At 40.6% G+C, this 15,828-nt stretch overlaps 1 protein-coding gene across 4 annotated transcripts in view; it reads right to left on the bottom strand.

Moving 5' to 3' along the window:
- Positions 1–311: 311 nt before the first annotated feature.
- Positions 312–15,828, bottom strand: part of LOC138965364 (microphthalmia-associated transcription factor-like) — a 38,051-nt gene continuing 22,534 nt past the window's right edge. Inside the window, exons 1-8 of one of the 4 annotated variants that reach the window (XM_070337503.1) lie at positions 14,333–14,607; positions 8,647–8,857; positions 6,000–6,203; positions 4,835–4,939; positions 3,839–4,022; positions 3,389–3,464; positions 2,126–2,273; positions 312–1,471 (exon numbers count right to left, since the gene is read on the bottom strand). In XM_070337503.1, the coding sequence (XP_070193604.1) occupies positions 1,175–1,471; positions 2,126–2,273; positions 3,389–3,464; positions 3,839–4,022; positions 4,835–4,939; positions 6,000–6,203; positions 8,647–8,857; positions 14,333–14,499 (1,392 nt within the window). In that variant the 5' untranslated portion in view covers positions 14,500–14,607 and the 3' untranslated portion in view covers positions 312–1,174. Of the gene's footprint in view, positions 1,472–2,125; positions 2,274–3,388; positions 3,465–3,838; positions 4,023–4,834; positions 4,943–5,999; positions 6,204–8,646; positions 8,858–13,997; positions 14,102–14,332; positions 14,608–15,828 lie in introns of those variants that run through there. The other 3 variants (XM_070337502.1, XM_070337505.1, XM_070337504.1) reach the window with 3 other exon arrangements.

Here is a 15,828-nt window from a genome sequence, read left to right as displayed (position 1 = left end):
CATTTGTGCTTCTTGTTATTTTTCTGTGGCATATTCAAAACACGAGGTATCACGATGTCCTTTTTCAGATGGCCGGTTTTGGCGTTATTTTTGACTTTAAACAAAGATAACTTCAAAACCGTTCAAGTCAGACACACGAAATTATGTCCACTATCTCTTCGCACATTCATCCACACACACACCAATTTTCAGCAGACACACGTTTTTAGAAACATTTTTATTGTAAAACAAAGTCGTCTTCTGTTCTGTGAGCACCTTTTGGCACTTAGTCATATGTAAAATCTGAAAAAGTTAAATGTTGAGAAAATCTGTTTTACCATAATAGATCTTTCAACCTGTTCCATAATAAAACAAAATTAATGCTACATTAAAAGAAAAAAACAGGGGGGGGGGGGGAAGGGGGTATCTAAAACTAAAAGTCAGCATGAATAAGACAACCCTCAAGCAGTCTTTACGCCGTTGTTTTTTCTGTCTCGACTTCTTTATCCAAGCAGAAAAATTCAATGTTTTTTTCACAAGAAAGCGGGTTAGCTCTCTTTATTCACTTCTTTCTCCTCCTTTTTTTCTTAAAAACAAATTATTTGCGAAAGTTAAGGAAAAGAAAAGAGCTGTCATCAACAATGTTCAACTGCAAGAATTGAGTGCTTTATATTATCACTTTGTCTCAGAAAGAGCATCGTCATTAATCAATGATATCAAAAAGTCTGCAACGACATATCAACATTTTTCAACCAGTTGTGAAAATGTCCAACTGCAAGAATCAAGTGCTTTTTCCTATCGTCACTTTGTCCGTAAAAAAGCTTTACTGGTGATATTAACGAAAACTGCAGAAACACCGTCATTCCTTGAACAGTGCTGCGAAGAAGTCCTGCTCATGAAATCTGAAGTCTCTCTGCCAAGGCAAACACTGTATACTTTGTAAGCAAGATACAACTCAAGTCTTTGACTTTAGAATTCTGCACAATGTTAACTTCAGTTTCCAGAACATTCCAAAGCAAGTTGTCTTTTAACCGTCACTGCTGCTTTTGCAAGATCGTTTTAAAATCGAAATCCAGAAACTGGTCACTGACAATGCTTCAAAACAGACTGTTTTAAAATCGAAACCCAGAAACTGGTCACTGGCGAAGTTTCAAAACAGTTTGGATCAAACACGGACACGTTTCCTCGTGTGGATTCAAAACGTGCTGTCGTCGTTATCGGGGCTGACGGGCGCAGAGGTCAGCATGGGGTCACCGCAAACAGGTGAACTGTCCTCCATGAATTCACACCTCATTCCAGAGTCGAAGGTTTGAGAAAACGCTCCGGAGAAAGGTCCTGCGGGCGACGTCTGTTGTTCGCTGACGCCTGGCTGTGGCTGTGAGTTGACCTGTTGAAGGTTAATGATGCTAGAGGGCGCCACCATCATGTCGCTCGTTAAATCTTCCATCATGCTGAGGGAGGAGTCCCGTTGCTTTGCGATGGCGTACAGTTGCTGCAATGATAACGAGTTGCAACACTGAGTTTTAATGATAACGCGTTGCAATAATGAGTTGCAATGATAACGAAATGCAATAATGAGTTGCAATGATAACGAGTTGCCATGATAATGAGTTGCAATAATGATGCGTTGCAATAATGAGTTGCAATGAGAACTAGTTGCAATGATTACGGGTTGCATTAATGAGTTAAAATGATAACAAGTTGCAATAATGAGTTGTAATAATGAGTTCCAGTAAATAATAATGAGTTTCAATGATAATGGGTTGCAATAATGAGTTGCAAAGATACCGAGTTGCAATAAAAACGCATTGCAATGAGAAGTACCACTGTAATCCATTGCATGCTGTGGACTTAATTTTACTGTCATTTACCTGACTTTCCACTTAATGTGACTCTACCCCTATTGTGAATTTATTAATGCTGTGAAAAAACAAATTTACTTATATCCTGAATGCACACTTACCCCTTTTGTCAATTACTGTGAAAATACCGTTACTGTGAACTTACTCCCACTGTAAATTTACTTACATTCTGATTTCACAATCACTGTGACATTTAACCCTACCCCTACCGTCAAGTTTCCGTCAATGCAAATTTACCCTCATTCTCAATGTGAAGTAACAACATACTCTGAATTTACACTCACTGTGAATTTAAGTTGCAACCTCTGCAAATTCTTTTCCAGGTTCATCTTTTGTTCCTTCTCTTGACGGAGCTGGTCCGAGTCTCTCTTCAGCTTGCGGATGTAGTCCACCGACGCTTTCAGAATAGATCCCTTGTTTATCCGCATATCTCTGCAACAGCCATCACAAATATGATCAATACAGGTTTTGACAGATGCATGGAATGGATGATCCAACCAGCCGCCTCATTTTTCACAAAAAGACGGATATGACGTCATCAAAAATATTTATATTTTTATCTTTTTTGTAAATTTTGTTGATTTCCTGCAATCAATTGCCAGTTGCATAGAATGGGCTGAATTTTGTGCAGATTGAGTGCTATCTCTTTTAATGCATCCGTTTCTAGTCATTTATTCTGTCAAATCAGTAGCTATTTTGTAAAACAGTAATGTTGCCTTTTTTTCTTACAGTTCGTAATTGTTTTACATAATATTCATAAAGGATACATGTGGGGTGTTTTTATTTTTTTATTTTCCCCCCTCCCGTCACCCCCCACCCCCCTCCCTCCTTTCACCGTTTTGTTTGTTGTTGTTATTATAAATCATTACTTCAATGCTGAAAAAACCCTCAGAAGATTAGTTGTAAGAACCAGTCTTGCAAAATTGTATTTCCTGTTTCCTTATAGCAAAAAGCTGATAATTTATAATGCTTCAGAAACCTTTGCACTGATCATGTTGAAGCACTACCCGGAAATAAAAAGTCTGTGAATTTGCACGTTTCCACCCATTTGCTGGATTTATTATACTTTGTAAGATTTATGGCAACTACTTGTGACCTGGGCTTTCAGATGAGTGCCTTCATGAGATTATATTAGCTTTTTATTTTTATACATCACAATACTGACCCAGAAAGCTATTACTCATACTGCCTCAGACCTGGGAACCCCTGTTTTGCACTTCCAGTGTTCTCAGACAAACTTGATGTACTTTCAAAAAAAATTAGCGCACTTCCATTCCTCCCAGTGGAAAGCTAGCAGCAACAAAGTCATGCTAAACAGATGTATGCGTGTTGAGGTGTAATGACCGAGGTCTTTTAGTTTAAAGTGCCACTGTGGTGACACGGGCGTTGGTTATGGATACCATCTCTGAGTCTGCACATAAAGTTGACCCGTGTCTGTCCTTGCTGTGTTTCGAACCTGTGACCTTACAATCACAAGTCGAGTGCTCTACCAACTGAGATACCCGGCCCCCGGTTGATTGTAAAATAAGGAAGTGTTGATCACTTACTGGTCATATGTCTTAGGCAGCATGGTCCCCAACTCCTTGATCCTGTCGTTGATGTTGAAGCGTCTTCTCCTCTCAACTGTGCACAGAACAACAGCAGTGATGTGAATACGCTATTTACTTGTTGGCTGACCAAAATGAAGCTGACTTACAACATTACAAATTGACTTCAGCAGAATGTCAAGAATGTTACGTCTTGTTGCACAACTAAAAGTGAATGACAAAATAACGTCAACAAAACTACTTCAGCCACAGAGTTAATGTTAATTAATCATTGTCCGTTAACACACACACACACACACAATCTGCACACACACACACACCCACCCACACACACCAAGAAGAATATAGTCTTTCAACTATCATTTACACTAAGTCAGTACGTGTTTAACTTTCATCAATTATTTTATCTTCCTCTTTCTTTCTTCTTTTCTTTGTTATTCGTTGACTTACTCATATTGTGATTATCTTTCTTCTGTCGATCCTTGGCCCACATGCGATGTTCCTCTTCAGACATGTTCTGGGGCGGCGTCATAGATTGGAATATAGGCGGGCACGACGATGAGGACTTTGCAGACGCTGAATCCACTTCCACTTCAAGCGTACTATACTGGGTGTACATTGAATGCTGCGGTAACTGTAGGAATAAGCAAAATGCCAGACTAAAAATTTGGGTTTTGATTCATTCGCTCGGCTTCCTGACGAGTGGACGTAAACTGATAGAACTATCAAGACAAGTTTTGTGTGAATATTTGTTTGTTTGTTCACTTAAAAGACCGTTGGGTCGAAATATCTGTGAATGTATTGTTTTGTCAATAACAAACGTTCCAACGACCTACCTTTCTTGTTTTTTGATTTTGGGCTTTGGGTGTTAAATTAGTAAAATTAACAGTTGTCATGTTACTGTTGGTAATTCAAACTAGTCTAACCATTTGCTGTGAACTTGGGATCTTTATCGTGCGCATGCATGCTTAGGTGGGGTGTTGGGATACTGAGGTGAGTTTGCACAAAGTTGACTTTAAGACAAAAATCCCTCACTGAACGTGGGGATCGAACCAACGCCGATAGCGACAACTGGTTTCAAAGCCAGCACTGCTTCTGACTGAGCATCCATCCAGAAAAAAATACAAGCAGACGTCTCTTTCGCAAATTACTTTTTTTTGCAAGAACTCAGCTTTTCCATGACAGTTTTAAAACCAAGGAATCAGAGTTTTTAAATCAGCGTTTTTGTAATTTAGTGATGAAATCTGTGCACGGAACGTAAGTTTACAATGTCAATGTAAATCCATGTGTAAGAGTGAACTCACGGTGGAAGACATCTGTGTGAGGGAGGGCTCGATAGAGTGCAGGTCAGTGAGTGTGTGTGTGTGTGTGTGTGTGTGTGTGTGTGTGTGTGTGTGTGTGTGTGTGTGTGTGTCAATGTAAATCCATGTGAAAGCGCCAACTCACGGTGGAAGACATCTGTGTGAGAGAGGGCTCGATGGAGTGCAGGTCACTGTCATGGTTGTAGTCTATGGCGTGGTCCAGGATGATCTCCTCCAGTAGCCCCATGTCCTGCTGAGGCAGAGGGAAATACTTTGTTACACAGTGTCCTTCTTAGTCTTACATTCTTGGCAACTGGACGTACATTGAAACTTAACGATGCTCAATAACATGTAGTCTTTCAGTATCAAATAACATAAAAATAAAAAAACATACAAAAAAATAACAAAAAATGTGATCATATACTTAAGTGTTCATCAGCAATAAAACAAACAACCCCCCAAAAAAACTCAGTAACTTTGAAGCCATTTCAGAGCTCAGTAGAGTTAAGCAATGCCAATAACACAAATTAATGTTTTAACAATAATAACATACCAAATCAGATCATTTTTCTACATTCTAGACTATTCTTTCCTCTTGGTTTTTTTATATTTCTTTTTTTAAATTCTTTTTTCTTTTTTACATATATATATTGTATGGCTATCAAGGCAAACAACGCACAGGATGGAAACATTAAAAATAACCTCAGTTTGAACCTACTGCCCTGAGAGTAAATACAACATGCCACCAAGTACTCTAGTCTAAAGATGGCACCATGCATCCCATAAACAAGACATGCGAATAGAAAACAGTCAAAAAAGGAGGAAATACAGTTTGCCAAATCCAAAATAAGGTAACATTTTATCTGTTTTTCTTAACCCTGATGCAGACCTGTTTACCCCCAAAACTTGACAAGAGTAATGGTCAAGTAAAAAAATAGTAATCTGATGACCAAAATAGTAACCTAGTGGTTACAAACGCCAACATTAGCAACACAAACCTGATTTGAAGCACAAATTTAAAATCGTAGTCTGGACTCAAATGGAGTATTTTTCCCCCCAAATCCTAAAAAATAGTAATAAATTACTCCAAAATAGTAAGGGTAAACAGGTCTGCTGATGTAGAAGATGAAGGGAGGTTGCTTACACTTACAGCTTCAAAATCAATTTAATGTGTCCATTTTTCATAACCAACAGGAACACCCAGAGAGGCCCAACAGGAGGAACTCCTTCAGAAGGAGGAAGATTCTCACGCCTGATACACACACAACACCACACCAGCTCCTAACAATCAAAGCGTAAGGTCCACTAACTTCATCCAGCCCCGCGGCACCGTCCATTTCTGTGGGTGCAGAACCAGATATCCATTGGTTGTCGAGTGAAGCAGCGTTCAGAGCGAGGTTTGGCATGGAGTGGGCGGGCATCTGAGTGTCCGTATCGGTGACGTACATCTTGACAGCCTGCCGCTGCTTCTGGTTCAGGTGATACTTGGTTGGATGCTCGAGCCGCGTCTGAACCTGTTGAGTGAAACAGAAAAGCAATTTTTGTCAAAGAAAACAAATATTATTTCTTTTAATATGAACCTGTTTGTTTCTCTGGAAAACAATCTGCCCTATGCTACTTCTAGCCACTTTCTTTGGTTGTCTTCCTGCAACAGAGTGCCGAAACACAACAATCACCTTTGGAGGCGAAGTCCAATCAAACAGGATTGAGAATTTTAGAGCTTATTTCTAAGCCCTATAAAAACTGTTTTGGTTACGCAAAGGAAACCAAGAACATACAGAGAGACAAAAGCCGCCAGACCCCATCACAAACAGGACTCTACAATCCACAGGTGTCTTGCCGGTGAGCTATCAATAGCTCAAAAGGCCAACAACTCTGCAGAGCCTGCTGTGAAGGGTGACGGTAGTCTCCCTGTCACATTCCTAATTGCAGTAAATTGAAAGAAAAAAATCCTTTAATTCATGCAAACCCATTTTTTTTAAAAACAATTAACGTAACACATAATTGAACATTTTAAACTTTTGCTACTTGGTGAATCGAAACTGAAAGCAAAACTAAAAGCAGCGATGACTTGTAAAACAAATTTTTGTTTGTTATCAACCTCTTTCCTGTAGCTACTTAAACCCTACTTGAGCACTTAAACAAGCGGAAAACCTAACCAGCAACTTCCAATGCATCAAAGCAAGAATTTGTCTAATAAATCACTCCATGATTTCAATTGTTGCGTTTGAACTTGAAGACCCCTTCTTCCTGTGTAAACCATCACAGCTCCATCAAGGCTGTCACATACTCCAAGTCTAAGCCTATTCTTCTAATTTCACTTGGACATTTTATTTAACAAAAATTAACTTCTTCTTCCTTCTATGTTCGTGGGCTGAAACTCCCATGTACACTCGTGTTTTTGCACGAGTGGAACTTTACGTGTATGACCGTTTTTACCCCGCCATTTAGGCAGCCATACGCCGCTTTCGGAGGAAGCATGCTGGGTATTTTCGTGTTTCTATAACCCACCGAACTCTGACATGGATTACAGGATCTTTTCCGTGCGCACTTGGTCTTGTGCTTGCGTGTACACACTAAGGGGGATAAGCCACTAGCAGGTCTGCACATAAGTTGACCTTGGAGATCGGAAAAATCTCGACACTTAACCCACCAGAAGGCCGCGGCCGGGATTCGAACCCTCGACCTTCCGATTAAGAGGCCGACGTCTTACCACCCCGCCACAGCGCCCGTCCACAAAAATTAACTGCTAGACTGTTTTGTGTCGACTGCTGAATGGCAAATAGCTTTTGAAGTGTTAAAAAAAAAGTTCTAGGGTCAGGAAGAAAAACAAGTCGCGTAAGGCGAAAATACAATATTTAGTCAAGTAGCTGTCGAACTCACAGAATGAAACTGAACGCAATGCAACGCAGCAAGACCGTATACTCGTGGTCCACCGCTCACGGCATAGGCAGTGAAATTGACAAGAAGAGCGCGCGAGCGGGGTAGTGGTTACGCTTTTCTGTACCTCTCTTCGTTTTAACTTTCTGAGCGTGTTTTTAATCCAAACATATCATATCTATATATTTTTGGAATCAGGAACCGACAAGGAATAAGATGAAAGTGTTTTTAAATTGATTTCGAAAAATAAAATTTGATAATAATTTTTATATATTTAATTTTCAGAGCTTGTTTTTAATCCGAATATAACATATTTATATGTTTTTGGAATCAGCAAATGATGGAGAATAAGATAAACGTAAATTTGGATCGTTTTATAAATTTTTATTTTTTTTTTACAATTTTCAGATTTTTAATGACCAAAGTCATTAATTAATTTTTAAGCCACCAAGCTGAAATGCAATACCGAACCCCGGGCTTCGTCGAAGATTACTTGACCAAAATTGCAACCAATTTGGTTGAAAAATGAGGGCGTGACAGTGCCGCCTCAACTTTCACGAAAAGCCGGATATGACGTCATCAAAGACATTTATCAAAAAAATGAAAAAAACGTTCGGGGATTTCATACCCAGGAACTCTCATGTCAAATTTCATAAAGATCGGTCCAGTAGTTTAGTCTGAATCGCTCTACACACACACACACACACACACAGACACACAGACACACACACGCACATACACCACGACCCTCGTTTCGATTCCCCCTCGATGTTAAAATATTTAGTCAAAACTTGACTAAATATAAAAAGGGTCGTATGGGGAATCAGAAACAATTCTGAACTCTTTTTGGGGGGAGGGGGGGTCTGGTCTGAACACAAAGTATAGCACTACTCCCTTACACTGTTGTGCGGGACATTGGGTCTTTTTAAAAAAGAGAAAAAAGTTTTTGAAGTGTCAAAAAAAAGTTCTTGGGTCCGGGAGAAAAAAATAAAGTTGTTCCGGGGATCGGAAACAAGAAACTCTTTTCAGGGAGCCGAACACAAAGTTTAGCTCTACAATGTATTAATACTCCCTTACACCGTTTTGCAGGACTTTGGGCGGAACCTCGGACTGGTGGAAGCTGGTTGGCATGGCGATGGTGGCACTCTGGGATTGCTGCTGACTCTGTCGGGCCGCCTGCGCCTGTTGCTTTTCTCGCTCCTCACTCTCCAGCATATGTTGCCGCTCCAGGTTCTGCCGCAGCTGTGTCCGAGTCCCCATGCTGGACGCTCGGAAGTCGGTCCGCGGACTGCACAGCATATAACAAATGGGTAAGAATTAAAATGTAATCAAATTACAGTGGAACTTCTAAGGCTAGGAGCGCATGAGTTACTAAGATCCCCTGATTCAAGGCTTCCTTGTTTTAAGACCTTACTTTTTCAGATTTTCCATTCATAACCTGAGTAAGTTTACCTCCATTTCATGTTCAAGACTGTTCATAACCTGAGTAAGTTTACCTCCATTTCATGTTCAAGACTGTTCATACCCTGAGTAAGTTTACCTCCATTTCATGTTCAAGACTTTTCATAACCTCAGTAAGTTTACCTCCATTTCATGTTCAAGACTGTTCATAACCTGAGTAAGTTTACCTCCATTTCATGTTCAAGACTGTTCATAACCTGAGTAAGTTTACCTCCATTTCATGTTCAAGACTGTTCATAACCTCAGTAAGTTTACCTCCATTTCATGTTCAAGACTGTTCATAACCTCAGTAAGTTTACCTCCATTTCATGTTCAAGATTGTTCATAACCTCAGTAATTTTACCTCCATTTCATGTTCAAGTTTACCTCCATTTCATGTTCAAGTTTACCTCCATTTCATGTTCAAGACTGTTCATAACCTGAGTAAGTTTACCTCCATTTCATGTTCAAGATTGTTCATAACCTCAGTAAGTTTACCTCCATTTCATGTTCAAGACTGTTCATAACTTCAATAAGTTTACCTCCTTTTCATGTTCAAGACTGTTCATAACCTCAGTAAGTTTACCTCCATTTCATGTTCAAGACTGTTCATAACCTCAGTAAGTTTACCTCCATTTCATGTTCAAGACTGTTCATAACCTGAGTAAGTTTACCTCCATTTCATGTTCAAGACTGTTCATAACCTGAGTAAGTTTACCTCCATTTCATGTTCAATACTGTTCATAACCTGAGTAAGTTTACCTCCATTTCATGTTCAAGACTGTTCATAACCTCAGTAAGTTTACCTCCATTTTATTTTCAAGACTGTTCATAACCTCAATAAATTTACCTCCATTTCAAGACTGTTCATAACCTCAGAAAATTCACCTCCATTTTATTTAAAGGTCCTTGTCTACATTTTTATACACAAATAGACATTTGACCAATTAAAATGCTGAGTCTATTCCCTACACATATCAAAAATACACCCCCCTTCGACCAAGAAGGACGAAGCCAGGGCAGCCGTTTGAAAATTCCTTGTAGTATTCCAGCATAGTAGGATATATCCTTATTTGGGAAATGCCGAGGGCACAACTCCTCTCGAATACCGTGCATTTTGTTCGTTTAAAACAAATCGTGGACAGCGCTCCAATACCCAGTGTCAAACTGTTGCTGTGTGACAAGAATTTGATTGGTCGATATTTTAGGCAAAGCACATATGTTCTCAGCAAACAGAAAACAAAATATTGGAAGTGTCAGAGACACTACCCAAAAATAAAAACTTTTGTTACACATTTTTTTTTCTATAACTTTTTTCCCCATGGTTCTTTCATCATCTGACATAACTTTTTATCGAAATCTAACCATAAAATTATTGAAAAAAAGCAAAAATGTAGACGACCACCTTTAAGTGTCAAAGTAATAAAATCCTTTAAGTGTGTAAACTTCTGTGTAAGACTTTAGTTTAACTCAGAGTGTGGAGGTGTTAAAACGGGGGTTCCACTGAATCAAAAGTAATCTGAGTCACTTAATAGTAAGTTGTGTGTAAGTGGGAATGCTCGAGGTTTGGAAGTCAGTCAGCCCTTCAAGTGCGGCTTGTTTTGAAATGCCAGACAGGTAGACGAAAGGGCAGATCAAGACTCTTTTTTATCTTCAGATGGCAAGAATCTCCATAGATTTCCACTCTTTTCACACATGTATCCCTCTATACTGTGCAAGTGACTTGTGGAAAACAGTGGGTATTCATCTTCCTAGTCTGAGCTGAACCAGGATACAAATCCTTCTCGTCCGAAAGAAAGCTGATAGTGAAACCAAAACATGTCAAAAATGTTTGTTTCTGCATAAACGCAGAGAAGAGAAACTCATACATCAATTTGACAGTGGGACCAGTTAGTATCACTGACACAATAGCCGGGGAGAGGACTAGCTCTTGCACAGAAGGCTGTATCAAAAGAGCGGAAATCTATAGAGATTCTTAGCCCATCTGGAGATAGAAAGAGTCCTGATCCGCCCTTTCGTCTACCTGGCTGGCATTTCAAAACAAGTCTCACTTGCATAGCAGACTGACTCAAAGTCACAGAAAATAGCCTTTTAGTTTTATGTAGGTTAAAAATACTTCCTTCTCTGTATAGTACATTCAAACAAGTGTAGGCTTGTGGAAATACACATAACAGTTAACACACTCAAACATATTTATGACTGACCTTGTTTCTAGCAAGTACACAAAGAAGTATTGTACGAAGCAGGATATAACTTTGCAGTTGGTGACGCATTCATCCATTTAAACATGGGTATTATGGGAATTGTACGGGAATTGTACAAACAAAAGAGAACAGAGAAGTTATAAAAGAGGTAACAGGGGAAGGTGAAACTGAGACAGTGAAGTTGAAATGGTAGCCAGCCAGTTGGCTTTAAAACCAATGCGTGCACCGCTATCAGGGTTGGTTCGGTAAGGGAATCATCTTCCCGAGTCAACTTTTGTGCTGACTCTCCTTGATGTCAGGACATCCCAACAGTGCACACGTACATGCACATGACAAAGATCCAAAGTTCACAGCGAAAGTCTCTGGACCATACTGCATGGCAGCTCGCTTTCCGAATGAAGAAAGCAACAGGAATTTGCATGACAAAAATCTCAGTCACTGAGTTTGTACTTAAAAAAACTACGTACTTAATATACTTCACTGCCTGCTAATGCTTTTGTGTGACCTTGAAACTTGATGAGAAACAGTTGTTTTGCTGGGAATCAACACTTTTCAAGCTGTAAAGTGTAATTAGACCCCCCCCCATGGCTCTATAATTTAAGTCAAAGCTCCAGGTGATGCAAACAGTGTAGGGATCGAAGCCTGAAGAGAGAGAAAACAAGGTACAGACGCCAGCTCCCTTTTAATTTTAAGACCCTGTTTTCTCAGACTTTTTGTTCATAACGTATCCCCATTTTAAGACCTGATTTTCTCAGATTTGTGAAACCGAAAGTCTTAAAAGGGCGGTTCCACTGTAGCTTGAGAATTTTCCGCAAGAGTGAATAAGTCAATAAATACTCCATTTATTTAGTGAGAAAGACAAAACAAAACTATATATATCATGACAGTCATTGACACTTGACAAACAACAGCCAAACATGTTATTTTCAAAGAAAACAAAGTTCTGCTTTAAATGACTGTAGCAAAGTTCTATGACTGCAAGTGCAACTGAATTGCCCTGCTGCCTTGCAACAGAGCCTAGCTACTCAACAATGATGGAAAAGCACTTAATTTGCCTTGAACAGGCTTGTCAGCAGCATGATAATATCTAATATCTATAGTAGCTGCACTAGCACAGCTGCTTGAGAGCTGGAGGAGCCTGCAAAGTTCTGCAAGTGCTGGGATCAATGAATGAAATCACAGAGTCACAGCAGTGGTGCCACGTGTCGTGCTCAGTCTGTGAAGCGATGTCCTGCTACCTGGGCAGACAGCTGCAGTGAGTTGCACAGAAATTAGTGGGCTTTTTCTGAGCCAAGTCGCTCAGTATCGAATCATAACAAGACAGAGCGCTTCAAGATGGCGACGAAAAAAGGCGACAATGATGTTATCTGTTGATGAAAGAAGTGCAATGTTGACTAATAACTAAGGAACATCGATACATGTAATGTATGTCAGCCAGTTTAACACACAACACCAGCCAGTGCACGGGCACACTATATATCAGTATATGAAATAAAATGCAAGTTTAACTTTAGGTAGGTGGCAGTACTAAGATGAGTTCAATTCATGCCTTCTTTCAGTTTCACTAAATATTTTCACTTTCAGTCTGGCACCGAAGTGTGCATTCACTTTAAATTAAACTACAATGTAAATTGTAATACATGTAGTACTAGTTTTTCACAAGTGTTCACATTAGTACATGTTGTAGCATGTAATTGTAATTATAACTGGTACATGTCCAAGATGACTATACTTTCAGTCAATAGTCATCCGTGTAAGCCCTTGGTGAGAAAACACTCAAATAAAAAATATAACCACAGGGCAGAGTGCTACTGCTGAGACAATTTATTTAATCACTTGCAAGATACTAATTTTAACTTAAGGCTTTTGAGGTTGAGTAAACTTAATCAGCTGCAAAAGTCAATCAACCAAGACAAACACTTCCATCAAAACCCTTTATTTGGTGTTTAACGTCGTTTTCAACCACGAAGGTTATATTGCGACGGGGAAAGGGGGGGGAGATGGGATAGAGTCACTTGTTAATTGTTTCTTGTTCACAAAAGCACTAATCAAAAAATTGCTCCAGGGATCAAAACCCTCGATCCAAATCAATCAAGTTGATCCAATTCCAAAACAAACACACTTCATCAACAAGTGTTATCTAATCCACAAATGATAAATCACTCAATCAATCAATATGAGGCTTATATCGCGCGTATTCCGTGGGTACAGTTCTAAGCGCAGGGATTTATTTTTTATTTTTATTTTAATTTTTATTTTATGCAATTTATATTGCGCACATATTCAAGGCGCAGGGATTTATTTATGCCGTGTGAGATGGAATTTTTTACACAATACATCACGCATTCACATCGGCCAGCAGATCGCAGCCATTTCGTCGCATATATCCTACTTTTCACGGCCTATTATTCCAAGTCACACGGGTATTTTGGTGGACATTTTTATCTATGCATATACAATTTTGCCAGGAAAGACCCTTTTGTCAATCGTGGGATCTTTAACGTGCACACCCCAATGTAGTGTACACGAAGGGACCTCGGTTTTTGGTCTCATCCGAAAGACTAGCACTTGAACCCACTACCTAGGTTAGGAAAGGGGGGAGAAAATTGCTAACGCCCTGACCCAGGGTCGAACTCGCAACCTCTCGCTTCCGAGCGCAAGTGCGTTACCACTTGGCCACCCAGTCCACACGGAAGGTGCCCAGTCCCAAGAATTTCGTAAATTTATCCGTGTACTTTGGATGAAATTGAAAGTAAAACCAAATTATATAAGCCATAGTCCTACCTCGGAAACAGGTACGAAAAATCATGCCAGCTATCCATGTCAACAACGACTACGACAACAAAATGACCCCCACGTTCAGGTCATGCCGTACGCTACGATCGTAAAATACACTCTGCTTTCAGCTGATGTAATGGTAAAAATAAGTCTCTCTCGTCAACAACATCAGCAATCAAGGTTACGATAAAGTTCCGGTCGGGACCATATGACAACCACATGACTCGGGACGAAGGCCTCGTGAGGAAGAAGAAGTAGAAGAGAGCGAGGAGACAGATCGAGAGAGCAGAAAACGGGGCGTCGCTGTGTCAGTCACGCAGGCCCAAAAAAAATCCACCCACCTTTCCACGACTACAACACGACTCTTCAGTTCATGGTACTTCGCTTGCGGCTGTGGTGGTTCGGGTTGTGGAATGCTTGTCGTTTCTTCGATATCTAGCACATCACTATCACTCAACAGGCTTGAGAAGTCAAACTCGATGCCTGAATCCGCGGTTCCTTCAATCATTGGAATTTCGTAATCGTCTCCAAGATGTGCTAAAAATTAGATAATCCAGTTCGAGGACACGCAGACGGGACTGCTCCAAGCACAATGCGAAGTTAACTTGATCCTCGTTTTCGCTCAGGTCAGTCGACTGAGTTCGAGCTCTGATTGGCTGGTTCTTGTCATCTGGTTTTCTCTTCGTGCGTTGATTGGAGCGAGTTGCTGAGTCACCGGCTAAAAATATCGATCGACGTCATTGCAGGGAAATCCCCGCGTGAATGTTTTTTCTGGAGAGCTGCACTGTGTTGCGGTGCGAGTGTACCGCACGGTTTCTACTCCATGTGCGTTTTGCCCGAAAAGGGCATTGCAGAATGTCGCCGGTTGGTAAACGTTTCTTTCAAAGGAAGTCCATAATTTCAGTGACAATCGGTGTCAGTAGTGTCTTCAACTTTCTTCAAACTACCGGTGTGACGCCGTCATCTTGGCCCTGCCGTCATGTTACCCCCTCGATTTATACTCGAAACTGAAATGTTGTTTTTACACCCCCGGTATAGGGGTGTGTATAGGATTCGGTCGATGTGTTTGTTTGTTTGTTTGTGTGTTTGTGTTCGCATATAGATCTCAAGAATGAACGGACCGATCGTCACCAAACTTGGTGAACAGGTTCTATACATTCCTGAGACGGTCCTTACAAAAATTGGGACCAGTCAAACACACGGTTAGGGAGTTATTGGTGGATTAAGATTCTACAAGGACTTATAGAGGGACATATTAATGGTCAAAGGGAAATAACCTTCTCAGTTGGTGGCAGTGAGAATGGTTATTTCCCTTTGACCAACGGGGGTGTTTTTGCTACCTCGGAGGAATTTCTTGTTTGTTAAAATTAATTGAGTGAACATATTTAAGGACGAAAAGCATGTCAGTTTCTTGCATGTGAAGAAAATTGGTGGTGAAATTGCCTGTCAAATGGTTGTGTGATGTGTCTAGTGTGTTGGCGAAGTGTTTTGTGCTTGTCACCTCTCGCTTTCAGCCCTCACCGCTGGCTAGCACCGTCCTTTTCAGGACAGCGCGAAAAGAGAGCAGCTTGCGTCAGTCTCTCCTGCCAGTACATAACCTCTCCACAGCAAGCCCTTTGTAGTGCCTCCATCGTGGCGACAGGCGTGAACTGGGTACCGAAAGGCCCCAGGCTGAACTACAAGGACTCGGAGGAGGTTGGCCCCTAGACGTGTGGCATGCAGGCCCACCGGCGTATGGATACGCCCTGGTGCCCACGAACCAACCCCCAACTATGGGTTAAATAGCCGGGCAGGACAGGCTCGTCAACCCTGGAAGGCAGCTGTCCTAGGAGAAGAT

This window comes from Littorina saxatilis, linkage group LG4 (genome assembly GCF_037325665.1).
Source record: "Littorina saxatilis isolate snail1 linkage group LG4, US_GU_Lsax_2.0, whole genome shotgun sequence".
Lineage (NCBI taxonomy): Eukaryota > Metazoa > Mollusca > Gastropoda > Littorinimorpha > Littorinidae > Littorina > Littorina saxatilis.
This window is presented reverse-complemented; position numbering and strand designations above follow the sequence as displayed.